This window comes from Taeniopygia guttata, chromosome 4 (genome assembly GCF_048771995.1).
Source record: "Taeniopygia guttata chromosome 4, bTaeGut7.mat, whole genome shotgun sequence".
NCBI lineage: Eukaryota > Metazoa > Chordata > Aves > Passeriformes > Estrildidae > Taeniopygia > Taeniopygia guttata.
Genome location: NC_133028.1, coordinates 25,046,762 through 25,066,235, shown reverse-complemented (window position 1 = coordinate 25,066,235; position 19,474 = coordinate 25,046,762). Strand labels below are relative to the sequence as shown.

Here is a 19,474-nt window from a genome sequence, read left to right as displayed (position 1 = left end):
ATCTCTAAACTTGATCTTCATCCATGTGTACATTTTTGAGATACTTTAAGACACCTCACTTATTTCTGACTTCTGTCATCATGTATCTTACTCTTCTGAGGTATTCAGAGTATATGTTGTTATAAAATATACAACTGTGATGTCACTGAATCCATATTGAGCCTTAAGGGGAAAATCTTAATCTTACAAAACAAGAGAAAGAACTGTAACTTGTTTTCTATGTATTTTTGGAAGAAGCTTGTCTCAACCAGCCAATAAGTCTCAAAAAAAAAAAAAAAAGTAATTTTGTGTTTAAAAGTTCTAGAGCGGACATGGCAACATATTTTAATAGTATATCTTTGTCATAACCATAATGAGCTGATGTAGTGTGGTTGCTTGTGAAAGGGCAGGTTTCATGTGTAAGGAATCAGTATACAATTCGTTCAAAAATACATTTTTCTGCAAGACAGCTCCATCCAAAAACTGGACAGTGATGGTATTTAAATATCTGTGCAATAGATGCTACTAGTGTTGCCAAATGAACACTCAGCAACTGTGTCTGTAGGTGCTTGTGATAAAATGTGCTCCTAAGTTTTGTACCATTTTAATGATAAAATTAATGCTATCATTGATTTTTTCTTCTACTATGAAGTAATAGTGTTGAAACATTCAAGATGTTTAGAAGTAAAATAACTCTGCTCCTGCGTATAGTTTTCCCAGTCAACACTGTCTTCAGTAGAAAATATAGTTGAAGATTACAAAAGGGATTTTCCTGTATTTTCAAAGTTTAATCAAAGAATGAGAAATATATCCCAAACCAAGAAGAATCCAGAAAAATGATGCTCAAACATCTGGTTTGCTCCCTTTTTCTTACCAACAGTTGTTTTTCACTCTCACAGTCTCCTGTTGCAGCTGTTCCACTTTGCTAGAAACGCCTGCATTTTCATGGGTACATCTATTTGAGACCTGTGGTTACCCACCTCTTTGTCCTTCAGCAGCAACATCTTTTTTTTTGCTTTGATGTTTCCTAAAGAACCCTCATCAGAGCTTCCTACCCTCTTTTTGCCCCTCTTGCTTCAGCCTTCACTGTAGTAGGCATAAGGAAAAAACTCTTGACTTTGCTCTGTAATGCAAGTAATCCTGTTATTTCCATGGCCTTTTTGGACTGATATTCCAAGTTTCAATTCCTTCTTCTGAAACACCCATTTAAATGCTGATTGTTATTATTCCTGTCAGGACCACATAAATATCATATACCGAGGTACTAAAACTTTATTCCTCCTGCAAAAAATCTTCCTGGTGTGTCATAGGATCACAACTGCTTTACAGTGTTACTTTACATCAGTGATTCAGAAGCACCTCTCTTCTCTGATTCTGACTAATGAACTGAATTTAGCAACAGTATAAAAGAAGCTACTTGCAGACATGGGACACACTGTGCTGAAGATCCTGACACAGCTGGAGCATCCACCAGATGCACCACCTAAGGGGTACCCAGCATATCTGCACCCCTACACATGATCCTTTGACTATCTCCCTGCGCCCATGCCCCTGTTCATAGTGCAGTAGTAGTGGTCACTGTCTCCTGAGTAGACTCTGAGAATCTTGAGGAATCTTTCCCTTCTGTGAACACAATGAAAGCTCTTCCTTTCTCTTTCTCAGTACTTTTTGTGCACAGATTTATTTCTGTTCCTCTCTCCTTTGATGTTTCACGCCTTCTGAGAAGAATATAGTCAATCACAAGGCCTTAACTATTCAAGACCATAAAGACTGCATTTAAACTGTTACCCTTAAAGTCTTTGAAGTCCCCCCAGTCCAGCATTAATTTTCCTGGGTTACTCGCCTTGAGTTAATTAGTTCTCTGTGCTCACTGCCCACAGCTTTGATTTATTTTAGAGGTTTCCTTAGTTGCTCAGAAAATGATTTCTTCTTTCTGCATGTGAATGAAATGTAAAAATGGTCTTCAGTATTCTGCAAGATTATTAATTCAGGAAGATGAAAACCATATTGTCGTTCTCTATGGTGAAACCTATTATTATATCACCATTAAGTAGTGATTAAATATACATTGTCCTTGTATAAATATATTATGTTAATAGTACTTCCATGATCTTATAAAACTTCAGGATTATTCCAAAACCAATACATGTAGAAAATTCCATTTTTTTAGTTGATAATGTATTCATTTTCCTCTACCACCTCAGTCCATCAGACCACAGGTACAGAAAAGAGATTGTGGACCATATGCAAAACTTCAGATCTTAAATATGTTTCATAAATACTGTATGAAAATTGAGTTTTTAGGGGACTCATCCTGATACATCCAGTATAGAGCAACCTGCAGACAAATCTGGGTTAATAGCACTAAAGCCATGGAGTTACCTACCACTGAGTATTCACCCTGCCATCTGAAAGGTGCAAATATTATCAAGCGACTTTTGTTGCTCCTATTGGCAAACTCCATGCTGTTAACAGAATCTGAGCTGCTTTGAAGCTTCTTCACATTCCTTTCCCAAAAAAAATCAGTATTCAGATGGTCTCACTCAAACACAGATATTTGGGTGGAATAATGTGCTAGTTCCTGTCATTCTTCTGTGAAATGCATCCAAAGGACTCGCCTTCAAAGCAGTCTCTGAAGTGAAAACCCTTGGAAAGAATTATGGGTCCTGTGGAAGTCATGAGAATTGGTTGTAATTTTAACACTACAGCTTGGGTTTGCCAGGTGACTGGAATGCAGAGATACATAAAAACTTGAGGAAACACAGCAACAATATGCAACTGGTTGCATATGATTAATGTTTTATCAAGTGCATTTTGACAGAGTTGAAGTACAAAATACATGAAATAATGAAAACTGCAAACAAGCAGTCTTTGTTTAAATAATGTCTGAATAGTATTCAGAATCAACTTAAATTTACTCTTTCATTTTTAGCCAAATAAAACCATATTGTCTCATTTGAAAAGACATACATGGCTTTGCAAGTACTGTTTATAATTTTTGAGACTTGTTATCAAAGCATCTCGTGTATTACAGAAGTAAAAAATTCTTCATTGATAAAATATTTTTTTCAGTTTAAGGGATGGAACATCAAAGACTCTTTTTACATTTAAAATAATGGTCACCAAATTAAAATATTAATAACAATTAACTTTGAAATAGTAGCTTTCCCAGAATTTTGATGATGTAATACAGGGACAACTTGAAGCCTGTGATATTGTTCTTAAAATGGAACAGGCTGGTAAAATGTGCAGGAAGCTGAGAAGAAAAATGCCCTAAAAAAGAAAGACAATTGGATATATAAATGGTATTAAATTAAAAAAAAAATCATCTTTAATCATCTTTATAGTCTCTTTGAATAGCTTGGTCCATTTGATTTTTAAATTTTTTTTTAATGCATGATAAGAATTTATTAGAGGGAACATAGTTTATACCGAATTAAAGATAGACCTGCTGCTGGGCAGAAATTAAAAAATAGTATTTCCCATTTCCTGAATGTACTCATGAGGGACTCAATATAGTCCTTTATCAGTAAAAACCAGAGAAGAAAGACCTTTTCTGCAATCCAAACTACTCCAATGAAAGCATATGAAAGCTACAAGTCTGCCAAATTGGGCTGCATGCACATCTCTAATATAAACAGTGCACAAAGACTATCATGCATATTTTCTTCAGTTTCTTAAATGTAAGCTGTTGGTGTTTTTTGGTAGACTGATCTCTTTTTTTCCTTCTAGCTACAGATTTTAATATAAGATTTAGGTTTGGAGCAATAGGAACATCCTTATACAAATAGAAGCCCCTGCTAGTCCTTTAAAATTTCAAAAACTAAATAGAATTCCATTCAGCTACAATTTTTTTTTCCTTGAAGAGAAACTGATTGGGAATTGTAAGATCCACATACTTTTTTTTTTTTTTTTTTTTTTTGTTGAAATAATTCTGTTGGGAAACACATAATTAAATACATAATAAAAAAAACCAAAACGTACAGTCAAGGATATGACTATATGAGGTTTCTGGTGAACAGTTGCCTGTGGTAAATGGGAAGCAAAAGAGAAAAGTGGGAATTCTGTGAAGACTGTAAAGTTGGAAGTTTAAGCTCTGTGACTAAATAAATTAGATTGAGGAAAAGAGTAATTTTTTAATCTCTTGCATCTCAGATCACTGTCCCTCTGCCTCTGGTGTTTGTGACAACAGATTGAGGCACTGAGGGAGAGTCAGCACTGGGGAGCATCTTGTCCCAGCTAACAAGCATGTTTGTTACATATGGTCATGCTCATGCCTGCTTTTCAACTCAGAGGCAATTTGGGTTTAGCTAAAAGATTCCTCCATCAAATGTGGCCCTCCACTCCCGAGGTAGGGTGGGGAAGGAGCTGTCCCTGTGCACCCACAGCATCCCTTAGGGCTTCCCAGGAAAAAGGGACTTGCAATGCACCAAATCAAGCCTCTAAAGCCAGGTGCCACAGAGAAGAAATAGTGCAGAGAGAAGAAGGAAACCCAAACAGGGAAAAGGGGCCTGTTGCACGTTCCCAAAAATGTAGCATGCAACTTGTCCACCCACGCCAGGGACTGGCCAGGCCAAGGTGATAACCTGTTCCGGTTCTTAGAGTGACAACAGAGACCATCAGAATGAGCTGAGAGCACAAAGCCATGTATCACAGAATCAATCAATTAAAAAGGACACAACAATCTCTCTTCTCAAATAATCTTGGTGATGTTTTATGAACTCTTACCATGGGCACCTCTTTTTGTGTGGCGAACTTGAATAGCACCATGCAAAGCTTTTGGGTAACACAGTTCTTGCTTTGTAGACAGTAGCATATTATTTTTATTGCAGATGCTCTCTTGTGTACAGCAGTTGCTACCCAGACTCTTATAAATACAGTACTGTATTGACATAAACTATCTGCCATGTGCAACTATTTATACATTCTAGCTACATCCCAGAGATATGAGGGCAGCTGTTTTTCCTTGAAAATCCCTTGGCACTTACCAGTAGTTTTGACTCAGCTTTGTGAAAATTAATATTATAATGCAGCCCAGTTTTCTTTGTCCTCCTTTGGAGCATGGATGGCTACAGCAGACTCACATATGAAAGAGAGAGCATATTTTGGATTCCCCTAGTGAGTCACCACCCTTTCACTGGTGATTCATTGCTTGAAAGGAGAGGAAGGTAAATCAGGACTGTTTAGATGAGCTGTCATCCATTTATCTGGTTATTTATTTATTTTAGCCTGGGGCATTCTCAAAGCAATGGAATGCAGCCGTACTGACAGCGGCCAAAGCCTGGAGCTTTTTCTCGGGCTCTGGGCTGTACTTGGCATCTGCATGTTTGGAAGTGAGGAGAGATGAGACAGAGAACCTTCATCCACACAAAGATCCCTTGTGCTTAAGCAAGAGTGAAGGGAGGGTTCATACTGCCAGCTTGGGCGCATGCTAGGAGAAATCATTGGGTAATTCAATGGCCTCCAGCAGGGCAGGCTGAGCACCCATCTAACCACCTTCTCAGTCCTGGGGTGCTTCTTATCTGTCCACCTCGGAAGCTTTCTGATCTCTCTATCTGTTGATGCAGCAAGGGGCAGTTTAGGAAACAGCAATAGTAGGAACAGGCACTGAAATCCAGCAGTTTGTTTATGCAGTTGTCTATACTATGATTTCATTGTCATCCTGCATAATATATCATCTGCAGTGTGCTGAAAAACTAAATTCTTCTTTTAAATGCATAAAAATACTGTAATGGCAGTTAATTAACCCAGATATATATAGTTCCATGCTTCTGCAAAATGTGAGCAGACTTATAAACTACAGCTACACTCTTAAGCAATTATATGGCTTACGTTTTTTTTTCTAAAAAACCATGGGACATAGCACAACAAATCTCCTAGACTCCATCTATGAAGAAGCTACATTTGTGTTAACTCAAGCATGGAGTAATGTGTTTTTTTCTGTTGTTGTTGTTCTTGCTGAAGCTAGGCAAGACATTTCATGTTAGAACTGTCTTTGGGTTATTTGTTGTTACTGATAGAAGAACACCTTTGTGTGTGTTTTAGCTAACATTAGTCAAAGACAGGAGGAAACTCTTTGAAGTCCTGGGAGGCAGAATAATTTTTAAAATGCAAACTTTTTGCCACCCAAGATAATGTAGTCTTGGATCAGCAACAAAAGCTTTCCTGACTCAGAGCACTTATTGAACAGACTGCTAACTGAATTCTGGCCATTTTTTTGAGAGAACTGAAATAAGGCCAAATGATTAAATGTTTTTATAAGGAATTTAGAAAAGCATTCATTATTTTAAATTTAAATTTTAAATGCACTCTTCGTAGGAATAAATGCCCCATGATTATTTTCTGCTCAAAACCTGGCACTGCCAGAACTGTCAATTTCAGCAATTTTCAGGCAATCTGAAGGTCTGCATTGCACTTCTTGTTCTAGAGTGACTTGTGCTTATTTACAAAATATAGTTCTTTTCGTACTAGTTTGTCTGAAAAGTTCATCCCTCCTTAATCCCTTTGTTTGTCATACTATAATTTAGCTTTCTGCTTATTTTAACTGATCTTTCATGTTACTGGATCCCCAGAAGCAAAATTTAAGTAATTAAATAGATATTTTAAACACAGAAATATCACCGCTCAATTGTGTCATCTGCCTACAGCCTGCACTATGGTGCTGGGCAGAGATGTGCAGAAGCACATCATCTAACAAGTTGTCTGAGGCCCTGAGGCTTAGGCAGATCCTGTGATCATTGATAAATTCGTGTGCATAAAACATTATTTAGGATGGCCAGTATCAGCTAGTGACAAGGGGAGATGAGGCCTTTGCAGAAACAAAGATAACCACTGACAAATGATTCCTCATATTACCAGGCTGCGAAGTCAGCACATGGCAATTTTTTAGGCCACACAAAGCAGCAGAAGTCTAGTGTCTTTCCTTTCTGTCTCTTCCTGGAAAAAGGGTTGATTATAACTTGCCCTACATTTGTAAAATTTGCTCTGAATATCAATCATATTGTAGCAATACAAAGGGATTTGGTTTAGAGCTTTAAAATATATACAAAGAAAGGGGAACTCAAAGTAATTCTATGTTGCAACATTGATTTTTAGAAATTAAGTATATTTCTATCTTTCTAATAAACAAGTTCTACTTGCCCCAAACTGGATACTTGAGACATGAAACATCATAGATCTGTGTTGCTTTACCTTAAAAACCTCTTCAGAGTCCAAGAAATACTTGAAAGATAAACTGTATTTATACAAATAACACAAAAGTAATTATATTTATAGAATAATTTGACATGTATTTTTATTTTCAGCGTTCTGTCTTATCTACTCAAGCAAAGATCTCATTTTGCTGTAAGCTATAAAACATAAAACAGGTATTTGCAGATGAAGAAAAGTGTTGCTTCTATAAAAGCAGATCTCCTCTTCCTCTCAACTCAGACCAAGAGTGATTAGCCAGCTGATAAATGTGTTACATTGCCCTCTGTCACTTGTCTTACATTTCTCCCACCAAGGAAGGTCTACTCTAAAAGGATGAGGAAAGTTTCACTACTCCTGATAGACAGCAAAGACTCTCTGCTCACTCTTTCTGTAGATATCTTTGCGTTTGGAGAAAACTAAAAATCCTCATGTGGTATTTAAAGTTCAAATCTGGGAAAAACATAATCCTGAGAAAGAAACATTCATCAATATTTAAGGTGGGAAAGCTCATTTCAATTTCCTGTTCTGCTGAACTTGTCAGTGCACATTGGAAAGCAACTCAAAGTCGATTACACACAGCTGAAATAAAGCTGGCACTGGCCCTTTGCTTTTGCTCTTCAGTCAGGAAGACTCTGATAGCTAGAGCTTTTCAACAAGCACAGAAACCCTTCCCAATCTATAAGTGACACAGTCAAACTGAAAACTCTGACTTGCTCAGACCCTTACAATGGTGGGTACTGCATAAAGTTGTACGATTTTTTGTGTTTCCTTGTTATAGTAGCATCTAGTATTGGATGGTGCATCTCAAAATGATTTAAACTCTGAGAAATTTGTGCTGCAATTTTGCATAAAGAGGAGGAGTTTTGGATACCTGAGGCTTCTTACAGAAATCTGATTTCCATCCTTGTTTTAGGGGGCTCCTGAAAAAACCCAGATTCTTCCTTCTTTTTTCTCATGTACCTGTATGATGAGCCAGTCTAGGGTCAAAAATTTATTCCCCTCCTCAACATTTTATTTTCATCATTATTTACAGAAGTAAGATAATATACATGTTTAAAATTACATGTTACAGAGGTTATGTCTTGGATATATATCTCAAACACTTGAACTTATATTTAACTATTTAATTAATTGAAATAGAAATTTTAGAAGGATGAAACAGTCTATCAAAAAATGAATATCATATCCCTTTTAGAGGTAAGGATGTTTATAAAAAGCATAATCTATACTAAAAAAGTCCAGTTATCACATACAAAAAATTCTGATATATCACTTCAATTTTCATACATATGCATAATTTCATTTAACTCCAGTGATTATTGTTTATATCCTTACAGCTCAGAGTGCTGCTGGCCTAGATATAAGGGTGGAGATTATTCTCAAGCAGTACAAAGTAAATGCTGATTACCTCAATCTGCCAAATTTTTTTCTGGAAATGCTATACTGCAGAATGTGCCCAGATCAGAATAATGTATTAAGTTCTGTTTTGCATTACTTGATTATGTCCATGACAGAAAATGCTTACTGTGACCTCCCTAGCGGCTACAAATCAGGGGTATTGCTTTTGAGTAATTTATTTTGTCTGAGGAAAGGTGTAACTTTGTCATATAAACGATTCTTTTAAACTCAGTTTTAAGGGAAGCATTCAATCTAGTGTTTTGCAGTCTGGATAATGACTTGAGGCCTTGGCTTAACCTCTCCTGTGTTGCTATTACCTCTAAACTCTAAGAAGTGGTTATGAAATGTCACATACCTACCCTGCTATTCAATTTGTGCTCACAGAGGAAGTCATTCCAATCTCACAAAAGAATTCTGAAACATCGTTTATCAGCCTGTGTGGAGTTTTGAGATCCTTGGCAAAGGATAATAGGATTGTAAGGTCCTTTTTTTGTTTTTAAGATTTTTAAAATATCAAAATAGGGATTGAATTCTATTTATATATTGCAGCAAATATAGCACAAAAGAAATAAAGCCTTTTAAGTAAAATATTTTATTTATACTTTGAAAGTAACAATTTGTAGACCTGCTGTCTTTCTGTGGACTATTTCAAGTCCTATTCAAACAAAAGGCATGACTCCCCACCTTCCAGGGTGCTTGCATCAGGACTCGGGAGAGTCTCACAAATCCAGGTGACATGTTGGATGCCACATATAACTTAGCGTTAATTGAAATTCAGTAATGAATGACAGCATTCGATACCAAACCACAAATAATAATGCAGAAAGGAAGAAGGTTTCCCTGCTGACTGTGCACCTGAGGGGGCTCAAGCACACTTTTTCTAACCACCTAGAGCTGACACATTTGAGCTATGCTTGCATGTAACCCAACAAAACAATAGCAGCTCAGAAATACCACAGTTTTCTTCCCATATACTTTCCTGTTCACTGGCAGCACAGGTTGTAAGTATGTGAGTCTAGCAGAAAAACCCTTCTCTCTGTTAGTAATTATATTGCCTCTAATTTTTCACATTGCCATAGTAGTTTGTCCCTCTACTCAGCTTTCCTCTGATTTGGGATGCCTCACGGGCCTGTGCAACTTGTTTAAAATTAGTATGAGGGGTTATTTTAAAATTTTAGACCTGAAGCATGACTTCAGTGCATGAAAATCTCAAAGAACATAATGGGTAATTGTGATTACAGCCTAAAAAACAGTACATTTTCCTTGGGAAAGTCTATGAGCACAAGCTCATTATAAATACATTCCTACCCTTTGTGGCCATTGAAGAATGACAATGTGCTATCACAGAAACAAGGAGCCACTGTGAGTGCTTTCCTTAATGAGTACGATTTTTTATCTTTTTGATGCAACTTATAGATGAAAATTAGATTATAGCTTTAGTATTATTATTACTGGAAGTGTGTTTTGAGAAGGAATGCCATGAATATCTGTGGAAAAAAACCCATTCTGCTTGCATTACATAAGGTGTTTCATATCAGAATAAATCATGAAGACTTCACTTTCAGTGATTCTTTTTTCCTCCTCCATTTTGATATAAGCAAAGTCACTTTTTCTTAGGATAAGTAGTTAAAACTAGTTTTCTTTACTGTGAGGCTTGATTCTGCATCTAGTATCAGCTGTTAATTCCTAATACGTGGGTCTTACAGGCAGATCCAAAGAAGACTTTCGATCGACCATAGATACCTAACTAACAATGAACAGAGCACATTTCCACATTTGGGCAGGGAGAGATGAGGGCCTTGTGTCTTAGACACAGCCAGGGTCAGATGGCTGCTGAAAGAGTGCTTTTCACATTTAGGTTTTTGGTCCTGTATCCTTATCTTTGTCATTTTCCACAGTTTGGGCTGTCATTTTACTGGTTATTCTAAAACAAAGACATCCTGTTTATTCCTTCTCTCTTCTCAGTCTTACTCCAAGTCACAAAATATCTCAAAGTTGGAAGGAGCAAATTGTCTTGATTGCCCAAGTTTTTTTCTTCCTTCTTTTTTTTCTCATCTTCTACTGTGGAGTCATTAAACCATGAAAGGAGAAGGAAACAAAGACACCTCTAATTGCAAACTGCAACAATTTGGAAGCAGGAACATCCCAGTTGTATAGGTAAACAAAGACTTTTTTCTTTTTCTTTTCCTACTTCTTTCTCCTTCCCTTCTTTTTCCTTGCCCTCTCCTGTTCCTATCCCCCCCTGCCCCGTGTCCATGCATCCTATTTCACATGTTCATTTTGGAACTGTTATTGACTAAGGACCGAACTTCATCAGAATAATTTCAGTTAAACACAATAGGATGGCCGGTGACATTAAGAGAGGATAATTGAGATGGTGCTTTGGGCAGTTAAAGAGACTGAAAGGAAAGGAGATAGATGAGGATTGGTTTAAAATGCAAAAATAAGAGGCTGAAATATTATTGCCAGTGTTATTTAATTATTTCTGAGTTAACAATGCAAAATGAGGGTACACTAAATATAAACCCTTATCTTTAATTATTAAGCCTGTCCTGTTCTACTTGTACTGGAAAACCTGAAATCAATGAGAATGAGTCCCAGCAGCGATCCAATTACGACCAGAGAAGGAATGCATGTATGAAAGGAGGGCAACGTGCTTTAGAAGACAATACAACAGAAAGTAATGCAATTTGAGGGGAGAAAAAGGCAAAAAACACAAGCGAGGTTTGTTTCCTTGTCTGCCTTCATCCTGGGCTCACATTAAATGATAGACTTCCCTCTGCATTCCAATTAGACTGTGCCAGTGGGCAAACGGGGAAGGGAATGTTAATGAGGCAGGAGCCGGGGCTGGCGGCTCCCCGCTCCCGCCGCAGTCCGGGGGAGAGCGGCGCGGCTGCCGGGGCTGTGCCCGGCCAACGCGCCTTGACCGGAGGCGATTGAGAGGCTGAGGAGGGAGGCTTACGGAAAATGTGTAGTACCGGTCTGGGGAGCGCTTTTCGCCCCGTTTCTCGTTCGCGCACCGGCAAGGCTGCCGCGCCCGCCCGCTCCGGGCTCCGAGGCCGCGGCAGCCGCCCCGGGCCGGAGCCGCTGCCCCGCGGGCGGGGACCCCTCACTCGCCGTGCCCGCCCCGGGCCGGTGCCGGTGCCCCGCGGGCGGGGACCCCTCACATGCCGTGCCCGACCCGGGCCGGTGCCGCTGCCCCGCGGGCGGGGACCCCTCACATGCCGTGCCCACGCCGGCCGGGGCGCGGGGACGGCGGGCGCGGCCCCGTGACGGCCCCGCGGGGCAGCCCCGCGCCCCGGCACGCGCGGGCACGCGCGCGCGCGCCCGCCGCTCAGGGGGCGCTCGGTCCCGGCCGCGCCCGCCGCCGCCGCCCCGCGCTCCCCGCCGCCGCCTGCCCCGCTCGCCGGCGGCGCCCGCCTCCCCTCCCTCCTTCCTTCCCTCCCTCCCTCTCCCCTCCCTCCCCGCCTCGGCCGCTCGCCCGCCGCTGCTCCCAGGTAGGGTCCCCGGGGCTCCCCAGCCGCGGCGGGCAGTGCCTGCCCGTGTCGGGGGCTCCGCTGCGCTCCGCAACTTGTCACCCTGCGGGGCTGCCCCCGCCGCCGCCCCGCGCCCCCCTGCGCTCCCCTGGCGGCGGCCGCCCGTGCTCTGCCCGCAGCTGTCAAACGTGCTGGGCGCTCGGCGGCGACGGGGGGCGGCTCACCCGCGGTCCCCGCACCGAGCCCCGGCGAATGGCATGACTCTGCCTCCCGCCCGCCCCCCCGCCCCCCCCGGCTGCGGTGTGCCGTAGTGAGGCGAGGGGTGGTTAAATCCCCATCCTCCCATACGTACTGTTTTTATTTTTTGTTCCTTTTCGTCTCGGGGCTTTCACATCACGGAACAGGAAAGCATCTGATGCGCCGGCTCACATGCCACTTCTGATCATACATTGCCTCCTTGCACAGAGCAGGATCGTTGGGAAAGATGGAGATACAATAAGTTGCTAGTACTGAAAAGTGCTGCGGAAATCCAGTGGTTTCCTTTCTCCAGTGAAGTGACATATTTTCCTCGGGTTTAAGTTGAAAGCATTGCTTGGCGGAGACTGACTGTGGCTGAGAGTGGGTTTGTGTTTTTCTTGCACCGTTAGGTTTTGCAAAGAGCAGCGATGAAGAGGAAGCTGGCACTCTCCGAGATGCAGTTGGTTCTTCTCGTTTTATTGGTGTGGCTACCAACAAGGTGAGAGGACATTTAGTTTTGTTGTTGACTGTGAACACATATGTTAAAATCTGCTAAGGGTAAGCTTGTGTGAGGGGTTATAAAAGTACAGTATGTAGTAACGTAATAAAAAAAATCTTTCTTAGCTGTTTGAATGCAGTATTACATAGTTTCGAGAACAGATGCAATAGAATGTAGTTTAGGGACCATAAAAGCCTGATGTCTTATCTTTAAATGGTTTGTGAATTGATGCTTTATTCCACCATTAAAATAACAATTTCTTTAAATGCTTTTTTGGATCTTAAAGATTTGAGTTACTGTATGACTGTGATTCTGTACCATACAAAATGGAGAAATAGATTATTATGAAGTCACAGTGCGAATCACTGTCCTTAAAATAATGCTCATATATTTATTAATATGGGGATGCCTTTTTTTTTTTTTTCTTGACTTTTTTTTTTGGTCAAACATAATAGAATTCAAAATGATGCTTAAGCCTTAAACCTCTAGGTGGAGATAGCATACAACTTCACAATCACATATAATAAAACAATAGCATCATTTATTAATCAACTTTTCTTATGTTGTGTAAAGTTTTCAATTTCTAAAGTAACAGCATAAGAGCAAGTAATTTTTATTACATTATATTTTTGTGTTGCTCACAGTCCCAAAACACATAATTAATTGTAGTTTGTAACTTTGATTTACTTGCTTTGGTTGTGGCTGCAGTAGGTCTTGTCCTAATATGGTAAAGATTGTATGCTATATAATGCAAGTTTCTTATGATTTAACAAGTCTCCAATATTTTTGTTTGTTTCCCAGTGAAACTATGTTTTCTATTTCCCTTTATACCTAACTATGGTGCAGTATTAGTTGAGTCACAGTGGGCCAGATCCTGCAAACCCTACTCAAGTGAGTAATCTCAGTGACGTCAAAAAGACTATAGGCATTATTAAAGACTTTATGCCTGAGTAAAGTTTGCAAGATTTGACCCTAATTTGATGTAATTGTATTGATCTAATATTTTTAGTGGAATCTTGAGTTCAAAAACTGTTGTATCTCAAAAAGAAGCTTAAAAATGGCAGAGATGTTCTCTGGTAATCCATGAGTACAATGATACATTTTACAACCCGAAAAGGAACCATCCAGTAATTTCAACTAAGAAAAAAGTTACACATGAGTAAAATCACACATGACATTTTCATGGGTTCTTTATAAGTTATCTAATTTGGGTCAGTTCTGTGGTTTATATGATGGAAAGCACAGACTGCAATGATTTACATTTAAATACTTCTTTATGCTATTGAGCTGGGGACCAACATACAGCCTTGTCTTTAATCCTTTTATAGCTTGCTTTAGAGAAAATATCACCCAAACCTACTTTTGGTTTGGTGGAGGAGGAGGAAAACATGCTTGCTATTATGGCATTCAGAATGTCTTCATTTTGAGATGATTAATACTCAAACATTTAAGGTTAAAAATTTAGGTAGCTGAAAAAGGTGGAAATGGTAATGTGTGTAGCATATGATGCTTTACTTCCTTAATACCAATATGCTGGTTTTAAGTAGATAAGACTGAGGAGCTCATGTATTTCACATGCATAATGCTTATAATTTTTGGCACGATAATATTTGCATGTGTAAGGCTTTCTGTGTGTAAGGGTTTCCCTATCACAAACCCTGTTGGTCCACAGGTTCCAGAGGATGGTGGAGCACCATGGCTGGCTGGGCAGCTAGTTCATATTCCAGCCCCTATAGCATGTCCCACAGAGATTTGATCTGTAAAGGCTGTAATGTCTCTTTCTTTATTGGGGAAGTTTGAAACAATCGGTGATCTACAGATTCTTTTTGATACTTCATTTATGATTCCTTTTTCCATCCAACTTTTATAATGTTTACATCTAATGGAATATCAGATAGTGTTTTTTATGACAAAATAGCGTTTTAGAAAGATGAAGGCTGTCCACAGCTATCCTGCAGCTTGCTAGTCAGCACTGGTGTTTCCTCCCACCAACTGCTGGCGTCAGAGGACTCCCTGAGCATGATCGCTGGAGTTTTCCCTCATGTTAGTTCGTCTGGTCATGTACATTACATGACCATTGGGTGGAGGCAAATCCACAGGATTTATCCAGAGATAGAGTATGTATAAGTGAGGACAGATAAGCTAGAGCTGGAAGGAGATGGGTTTGTGCATGAGATGTCAGGTTATCAGCCCAGGAGTGACTTGCCAGCAGAGCCTGGGAAGCTCTTCTAGGGTTTTGCACCAGCACAGCCTCTACTAACAGTGTTAGTGGGGCTTGAAGTAGCAGTCACAATAATGCAATGATGCCTACAAGTAGAGGCTACTGGAAAATTACTTCCCGGATATTTTAATAGTATGCTGTTGACCCTTACATGTCTGAACTTGTTATGTAGAAATTGTGTATTGATACATTGTTAAATACACCTTTCCTGTTGGAATGCAGCAAGTAAAGGCCAGCCCCCCCAAAAAATGCATGTTGAGTGTATGTTAAAGTATACTTAGCACCTTCTAAAATGTAAAATATCCATTTAGATCAGTACTGGCTGACTCCCTGGAAGATGAAGCTAAGAATAACATCACCATCTTTACAAGAATTCTAGACAGACTTCTGGATGGTTATGATAATCGCCTCAGACCTGGATTAGGAGGTAATAAAACCAATTAAAAATTGATTTTAAAAAATCAGTTTTAATGTTCATATTTTATGCAGTGATATTCTTCCTTCGGGGTTTTTTTTCCCCCTAACAACTGGTATGTGTCTTGATAAATTATTTATAACTACATTCACCCAGATGAATCATTTGAAGTTTGAGGAAGATAACATCTATGAATGGAAAGAAGGCACTTTCACACATTTATCTTAAGTAAAAAGAAAAAAAATCTGGTGTTTTAACATAGTAAAACAGAATGTGAACAAAAAAAACATCTAAAGCTGTTATTCCAGTCAGGGAATTTTGGTTGAACAAGGAATGCAAACTTAATTCCCTACAATCTGATAGGCTTATGTTTTCAGAAACCTGCACAAGTGTTTTGAGTGATGTGTATAAATTTCACATTTTAGATTAATTCCTCGGCCCAGTAAGTTCAGTGAAAATATTGTGATTTTGACTTCTTTGGAATTATGATGTCACTGGTAATATACATTTTGTTTCTGGGCACCTTGCATTTATTTGGGCATTTGGAAAAAGAATACAGAAAAAGAGAATATTGAAGAACAGAGGTCACTGCACTCTTATGCCATAACTGTCAGATATTTTTCAAAATGTCACTTCACGTTTTGATTTTAAAGCTGTATGCCATCTTATGTCAGTATGTGCTATATAGGCAAGAAATTTAAATAATTGTTATGGTGTTGAAAATATTACTGTGTACAAAAAAATCTCTATGACATAGGGAGGGACTGAATATCTTCGTTTTGACAATATTTTGTCTACAACTATTTTTTATCTGTGTTTATACTATCTAACATTGAGATATATGATTCAAATATACACTTCTACTGCCATTATTATTATTTGTAACAGTTTTGGTAATTGTAATTTTCAACCTGGAGACTGTTTCAGCTTGGTGAAACTAATTCTAGTGCAAAATCCTTGGGAGCCATTCCTGTTTCTGTTGATTTCAGGAAGATCAGGCCCAAAGCTAGAGACATGCTCTAACTTCCATGGAAATCACAATAACAGCTCTACTCAAATTAGGCATTAGTTAAAACTCAGAGGTTTTATCCAACACTATTTCATCCTGACCTGTGGCTCTGTTGCTCTTCTGGTCCTGGGGAATTGTGGCTTGCATCTGACACAGCAGAAAGTGAGAGCTGACGCTGACTAAAACAGCTTTCTCAATTAAACTAGGATGTCTTTTCATTTCCACTTCTGGCCTCTCCAAAGTGAAGGCTTGTGAAATATTTTATATTCAAATATTACTTAATTTGGATTATACAGGGGAACTTTAGCACTGTTGATGCGATAATTTATATAATAATGTTTTACATGAAGTTTTGATTTCTTTGCAAAATACTCCAATTTAAGAATTTAGGCATAATATAAACATACAATGACTTGCAGAAACATTTCATATCACCAAGCTCATGCTGAATTGGCAGGGCTTTTAAAATAATGCATTTTATTGGAAAAATAGTCTTGTGGCTTACGAGGAATAAGCCATTTAATGAGAGCAGTCTGCAGTTCCTTTGCATATCAAGTATATTTTTTTTTACTGTTGAAATAATATTGTTGAGAACATGAAATAAAGAAAAGATCTAATGAATTTTTCTTTTATATTTTTTCTAAATTTGCTTCAAAATAACCTCCCTCTTTTTCTTTATGAAGCCTCATAGATAATTAAAACATACTCTGAGAGCAAAAAAAATTAAAGATTTAACATCTGTTTGATATTGGTATACATGGCAATCAACCCATGCAGAATATGTGTGAAATGAAACTGTGTCATGCATATTAAACCGTGGTGATTCATGACACATTAATCTTAATCTTCAAGAATACTTCAGTTGTGGATGGATGAATTCTTACAGTTTAAAATAACACTTGCAAATGGCAGTTGTGATAATTCATGATATAAAACATACCAAACAAGGCTTTTGTACATAGTGCTTAGTAATTATGTAGTTTCCTATTTCAGGTATTTTTCAGTTTATCCTTTTTTTCTATATTGACCTGTAGTCTGAAAAGAGATGTGGAAATAATTAATCTTCTTTTTTTTTTTAGACTACGTGCCTAGTAAGCCTGGGCATTTCTAAAAGTGTTTTTGCAAGAGATTACTGCATTCTGACCATGCCACACATCATTAATTTAAGATACCTAGTCTCTGTTGTGTTTCACTTCCACTTATATGAATCTGAAATAGCTCATTTGAAAGCAGAAGAATGTTTACTTTGGCATAGCAATTTGCATTATCATGCACATATCACTGCTATGACTGGGATCACAATCTGGCCTAACGTGCTACAGCAGAAATAGTCCAGGGTCTGAGATTCTTCTACAGTCGTCTGAAAGCAAGAGCTGTTGTTCCTCAGCCCGCTTTCACTTGCTGTGAAAGACATTTTCAGAGATGTCTTACAGCAAGAATTTAGCTCATTGTAAAAACCTGTTCCTTTAGTAATGAAATGTTTGGGTTTTTATTGGCATTTTATCTAGTTATTGACCTACAAAATGGAAATGTACAGGCTTCTTGAAAGTCTGTATATTAAATTCAGCTAAGTAAATGTCTGGTTGCGAGGTAGTTCTTGAATTAAGGGATAGATTTGTAATTCTTTTTATTGGGACACTCAGTGTGAGTACTGACAGCATGTAAACTTGATGCTTTACTGATGCACTTCAAAGCAGAGTACTATTTTCTGTAGACTGTTGAGGAAGGTTTAACTTTTCCTGGTAGTACACCTCAGTCAGATAAACAGGTTTTGGCTGTTTGCTCTTGGCTATCCTAGCAGCTGGGATCCTTGAGTGATATATGAACACTGATGATGAAATGACCGGCAAAATGGGTGTGGAGAGAGAGAAGATGACACTGCACCATCCCCTGAAGCCAGAGACATCTCATATGACTCAGATATATATCTCAAGATACTGTATAGTTATGGATGAGCACAGGTTTATTCAAGGATAGATAATCTTTTCTCTGTACTCATTTTATGCTAAGCACAGGATTGCAGCTAGAACACTCTTGACTGCACTTTCAGCTCTGAGATTAACTATTTTACCCAAACATTCCATGCCATTTCTGTTTAGTCACCAAAATAAATTACGAATTTGACTTCAAAACAAATTTTCCTGTATTATTAGCATCAATTTGTATGAAATATAGCCATGGAAATGGCAAGTCATACAGACCATAATTGTTTATGACTTTCTATAAGCATGAAGGTATTTTCTTCTTTTTATTTGCTGTAATGTTTGCAATACACTTAGGGTAACATTTTTTCATAAATCCTTTGCTTTTTATTAGCATGTAGAAAACTAAGCAAGGAACCAAAATATCTGTAAGCGATTGAATTATCTGTCTGCTCTCCTCTGTCCCATGAGTAGACATGATCATGCTGGATACTTCAGTATTGTGACTATCTCCATAAGTTATTCAGCCTTCTTTACTTTCTCACATCTGAAATTAGCCTTTCCATCAGCTAAAGAACTTCTGTCATTTCTACTCTCCAAAACTTATAAAACTAAATTGAATAAAAAACTTAAATGTTGGAGAAAAAAAACAAAACAAAACAAAATGGAAGTTACAAGAACAGAGGGCCGGACATCACAGCCTAAAGTTTAAAGTGCCATATTAGCATTGAAAAGATCTATGGAAATGTCAGGATTCTTCTGCAAGCTGTGGTCAGTCTCATCAGCTTCAGGGATGCTGTTCTTATTCTTACGAAAGAGTTGAATGCTGGTTGTTAAAAATTAAGAGGAAGACAAGACAGTAGGTAGTGAAAATTAAATGCACTGGGATTCTATTTTGAAGGAACCGTCTCTGCTTTTAAATGTTCTGATTGCTTTAAGCAAGTGTCTGCATTGCATTTTTCATACAGACAGACCAAATCCTCTTTTTTCCCAACATTTTGTAAACCAATTGAACAGGAAAACTGAAAAGAATTGAGGGGAATTCTTGCTGACTATTGCTATTAGAGAGATGGTCAGCAATGAGCACTTGCAGGTGTGATCTTTCATCTTTGGAGAACTGGATATTT

The 19,474-nt window shown here is 38.7% G+C and overlaps 1 protein-coding gene across 2 annotated transcripts in view; it reads left to right on the top strand.

Moving 5' to 3' along the window:
- The first annotated feature begins 11,946 nt into the window (after positions 1-11,946).
- GABRA2 (gamma-aminobutyric acid type A receptor subunit alpha2) overlaps positions 11,947-19,474 on the top strand; it is a 63,450-nt gene continuing 55,922 nt past the window's right edge. The window contains exons 1-3 of one of the 2 annotated variants that reach the window (XM_072928140.1): positions 11,947-12,065; positions 12,692-12,780; positions 15,313-15,428. In XM_072928140.1, the coding sequence (XP_072784241.1) occupies positions 12,710-12,780; positions 15,313-15,428 (187 nt within the window). In that variant the 5' untranslated portion in view covers positions 11,947-12,065; positions 12,692-12,709. Of the gene's footprint in view, positions 12,066-12,315; positions 12,594-12,691; positions 12,781-15,312; positions 15,429-19,474 lie in introns of those variants that run through there. The other variant, XM_030270998.4, reaches the window with a different exon arrangement.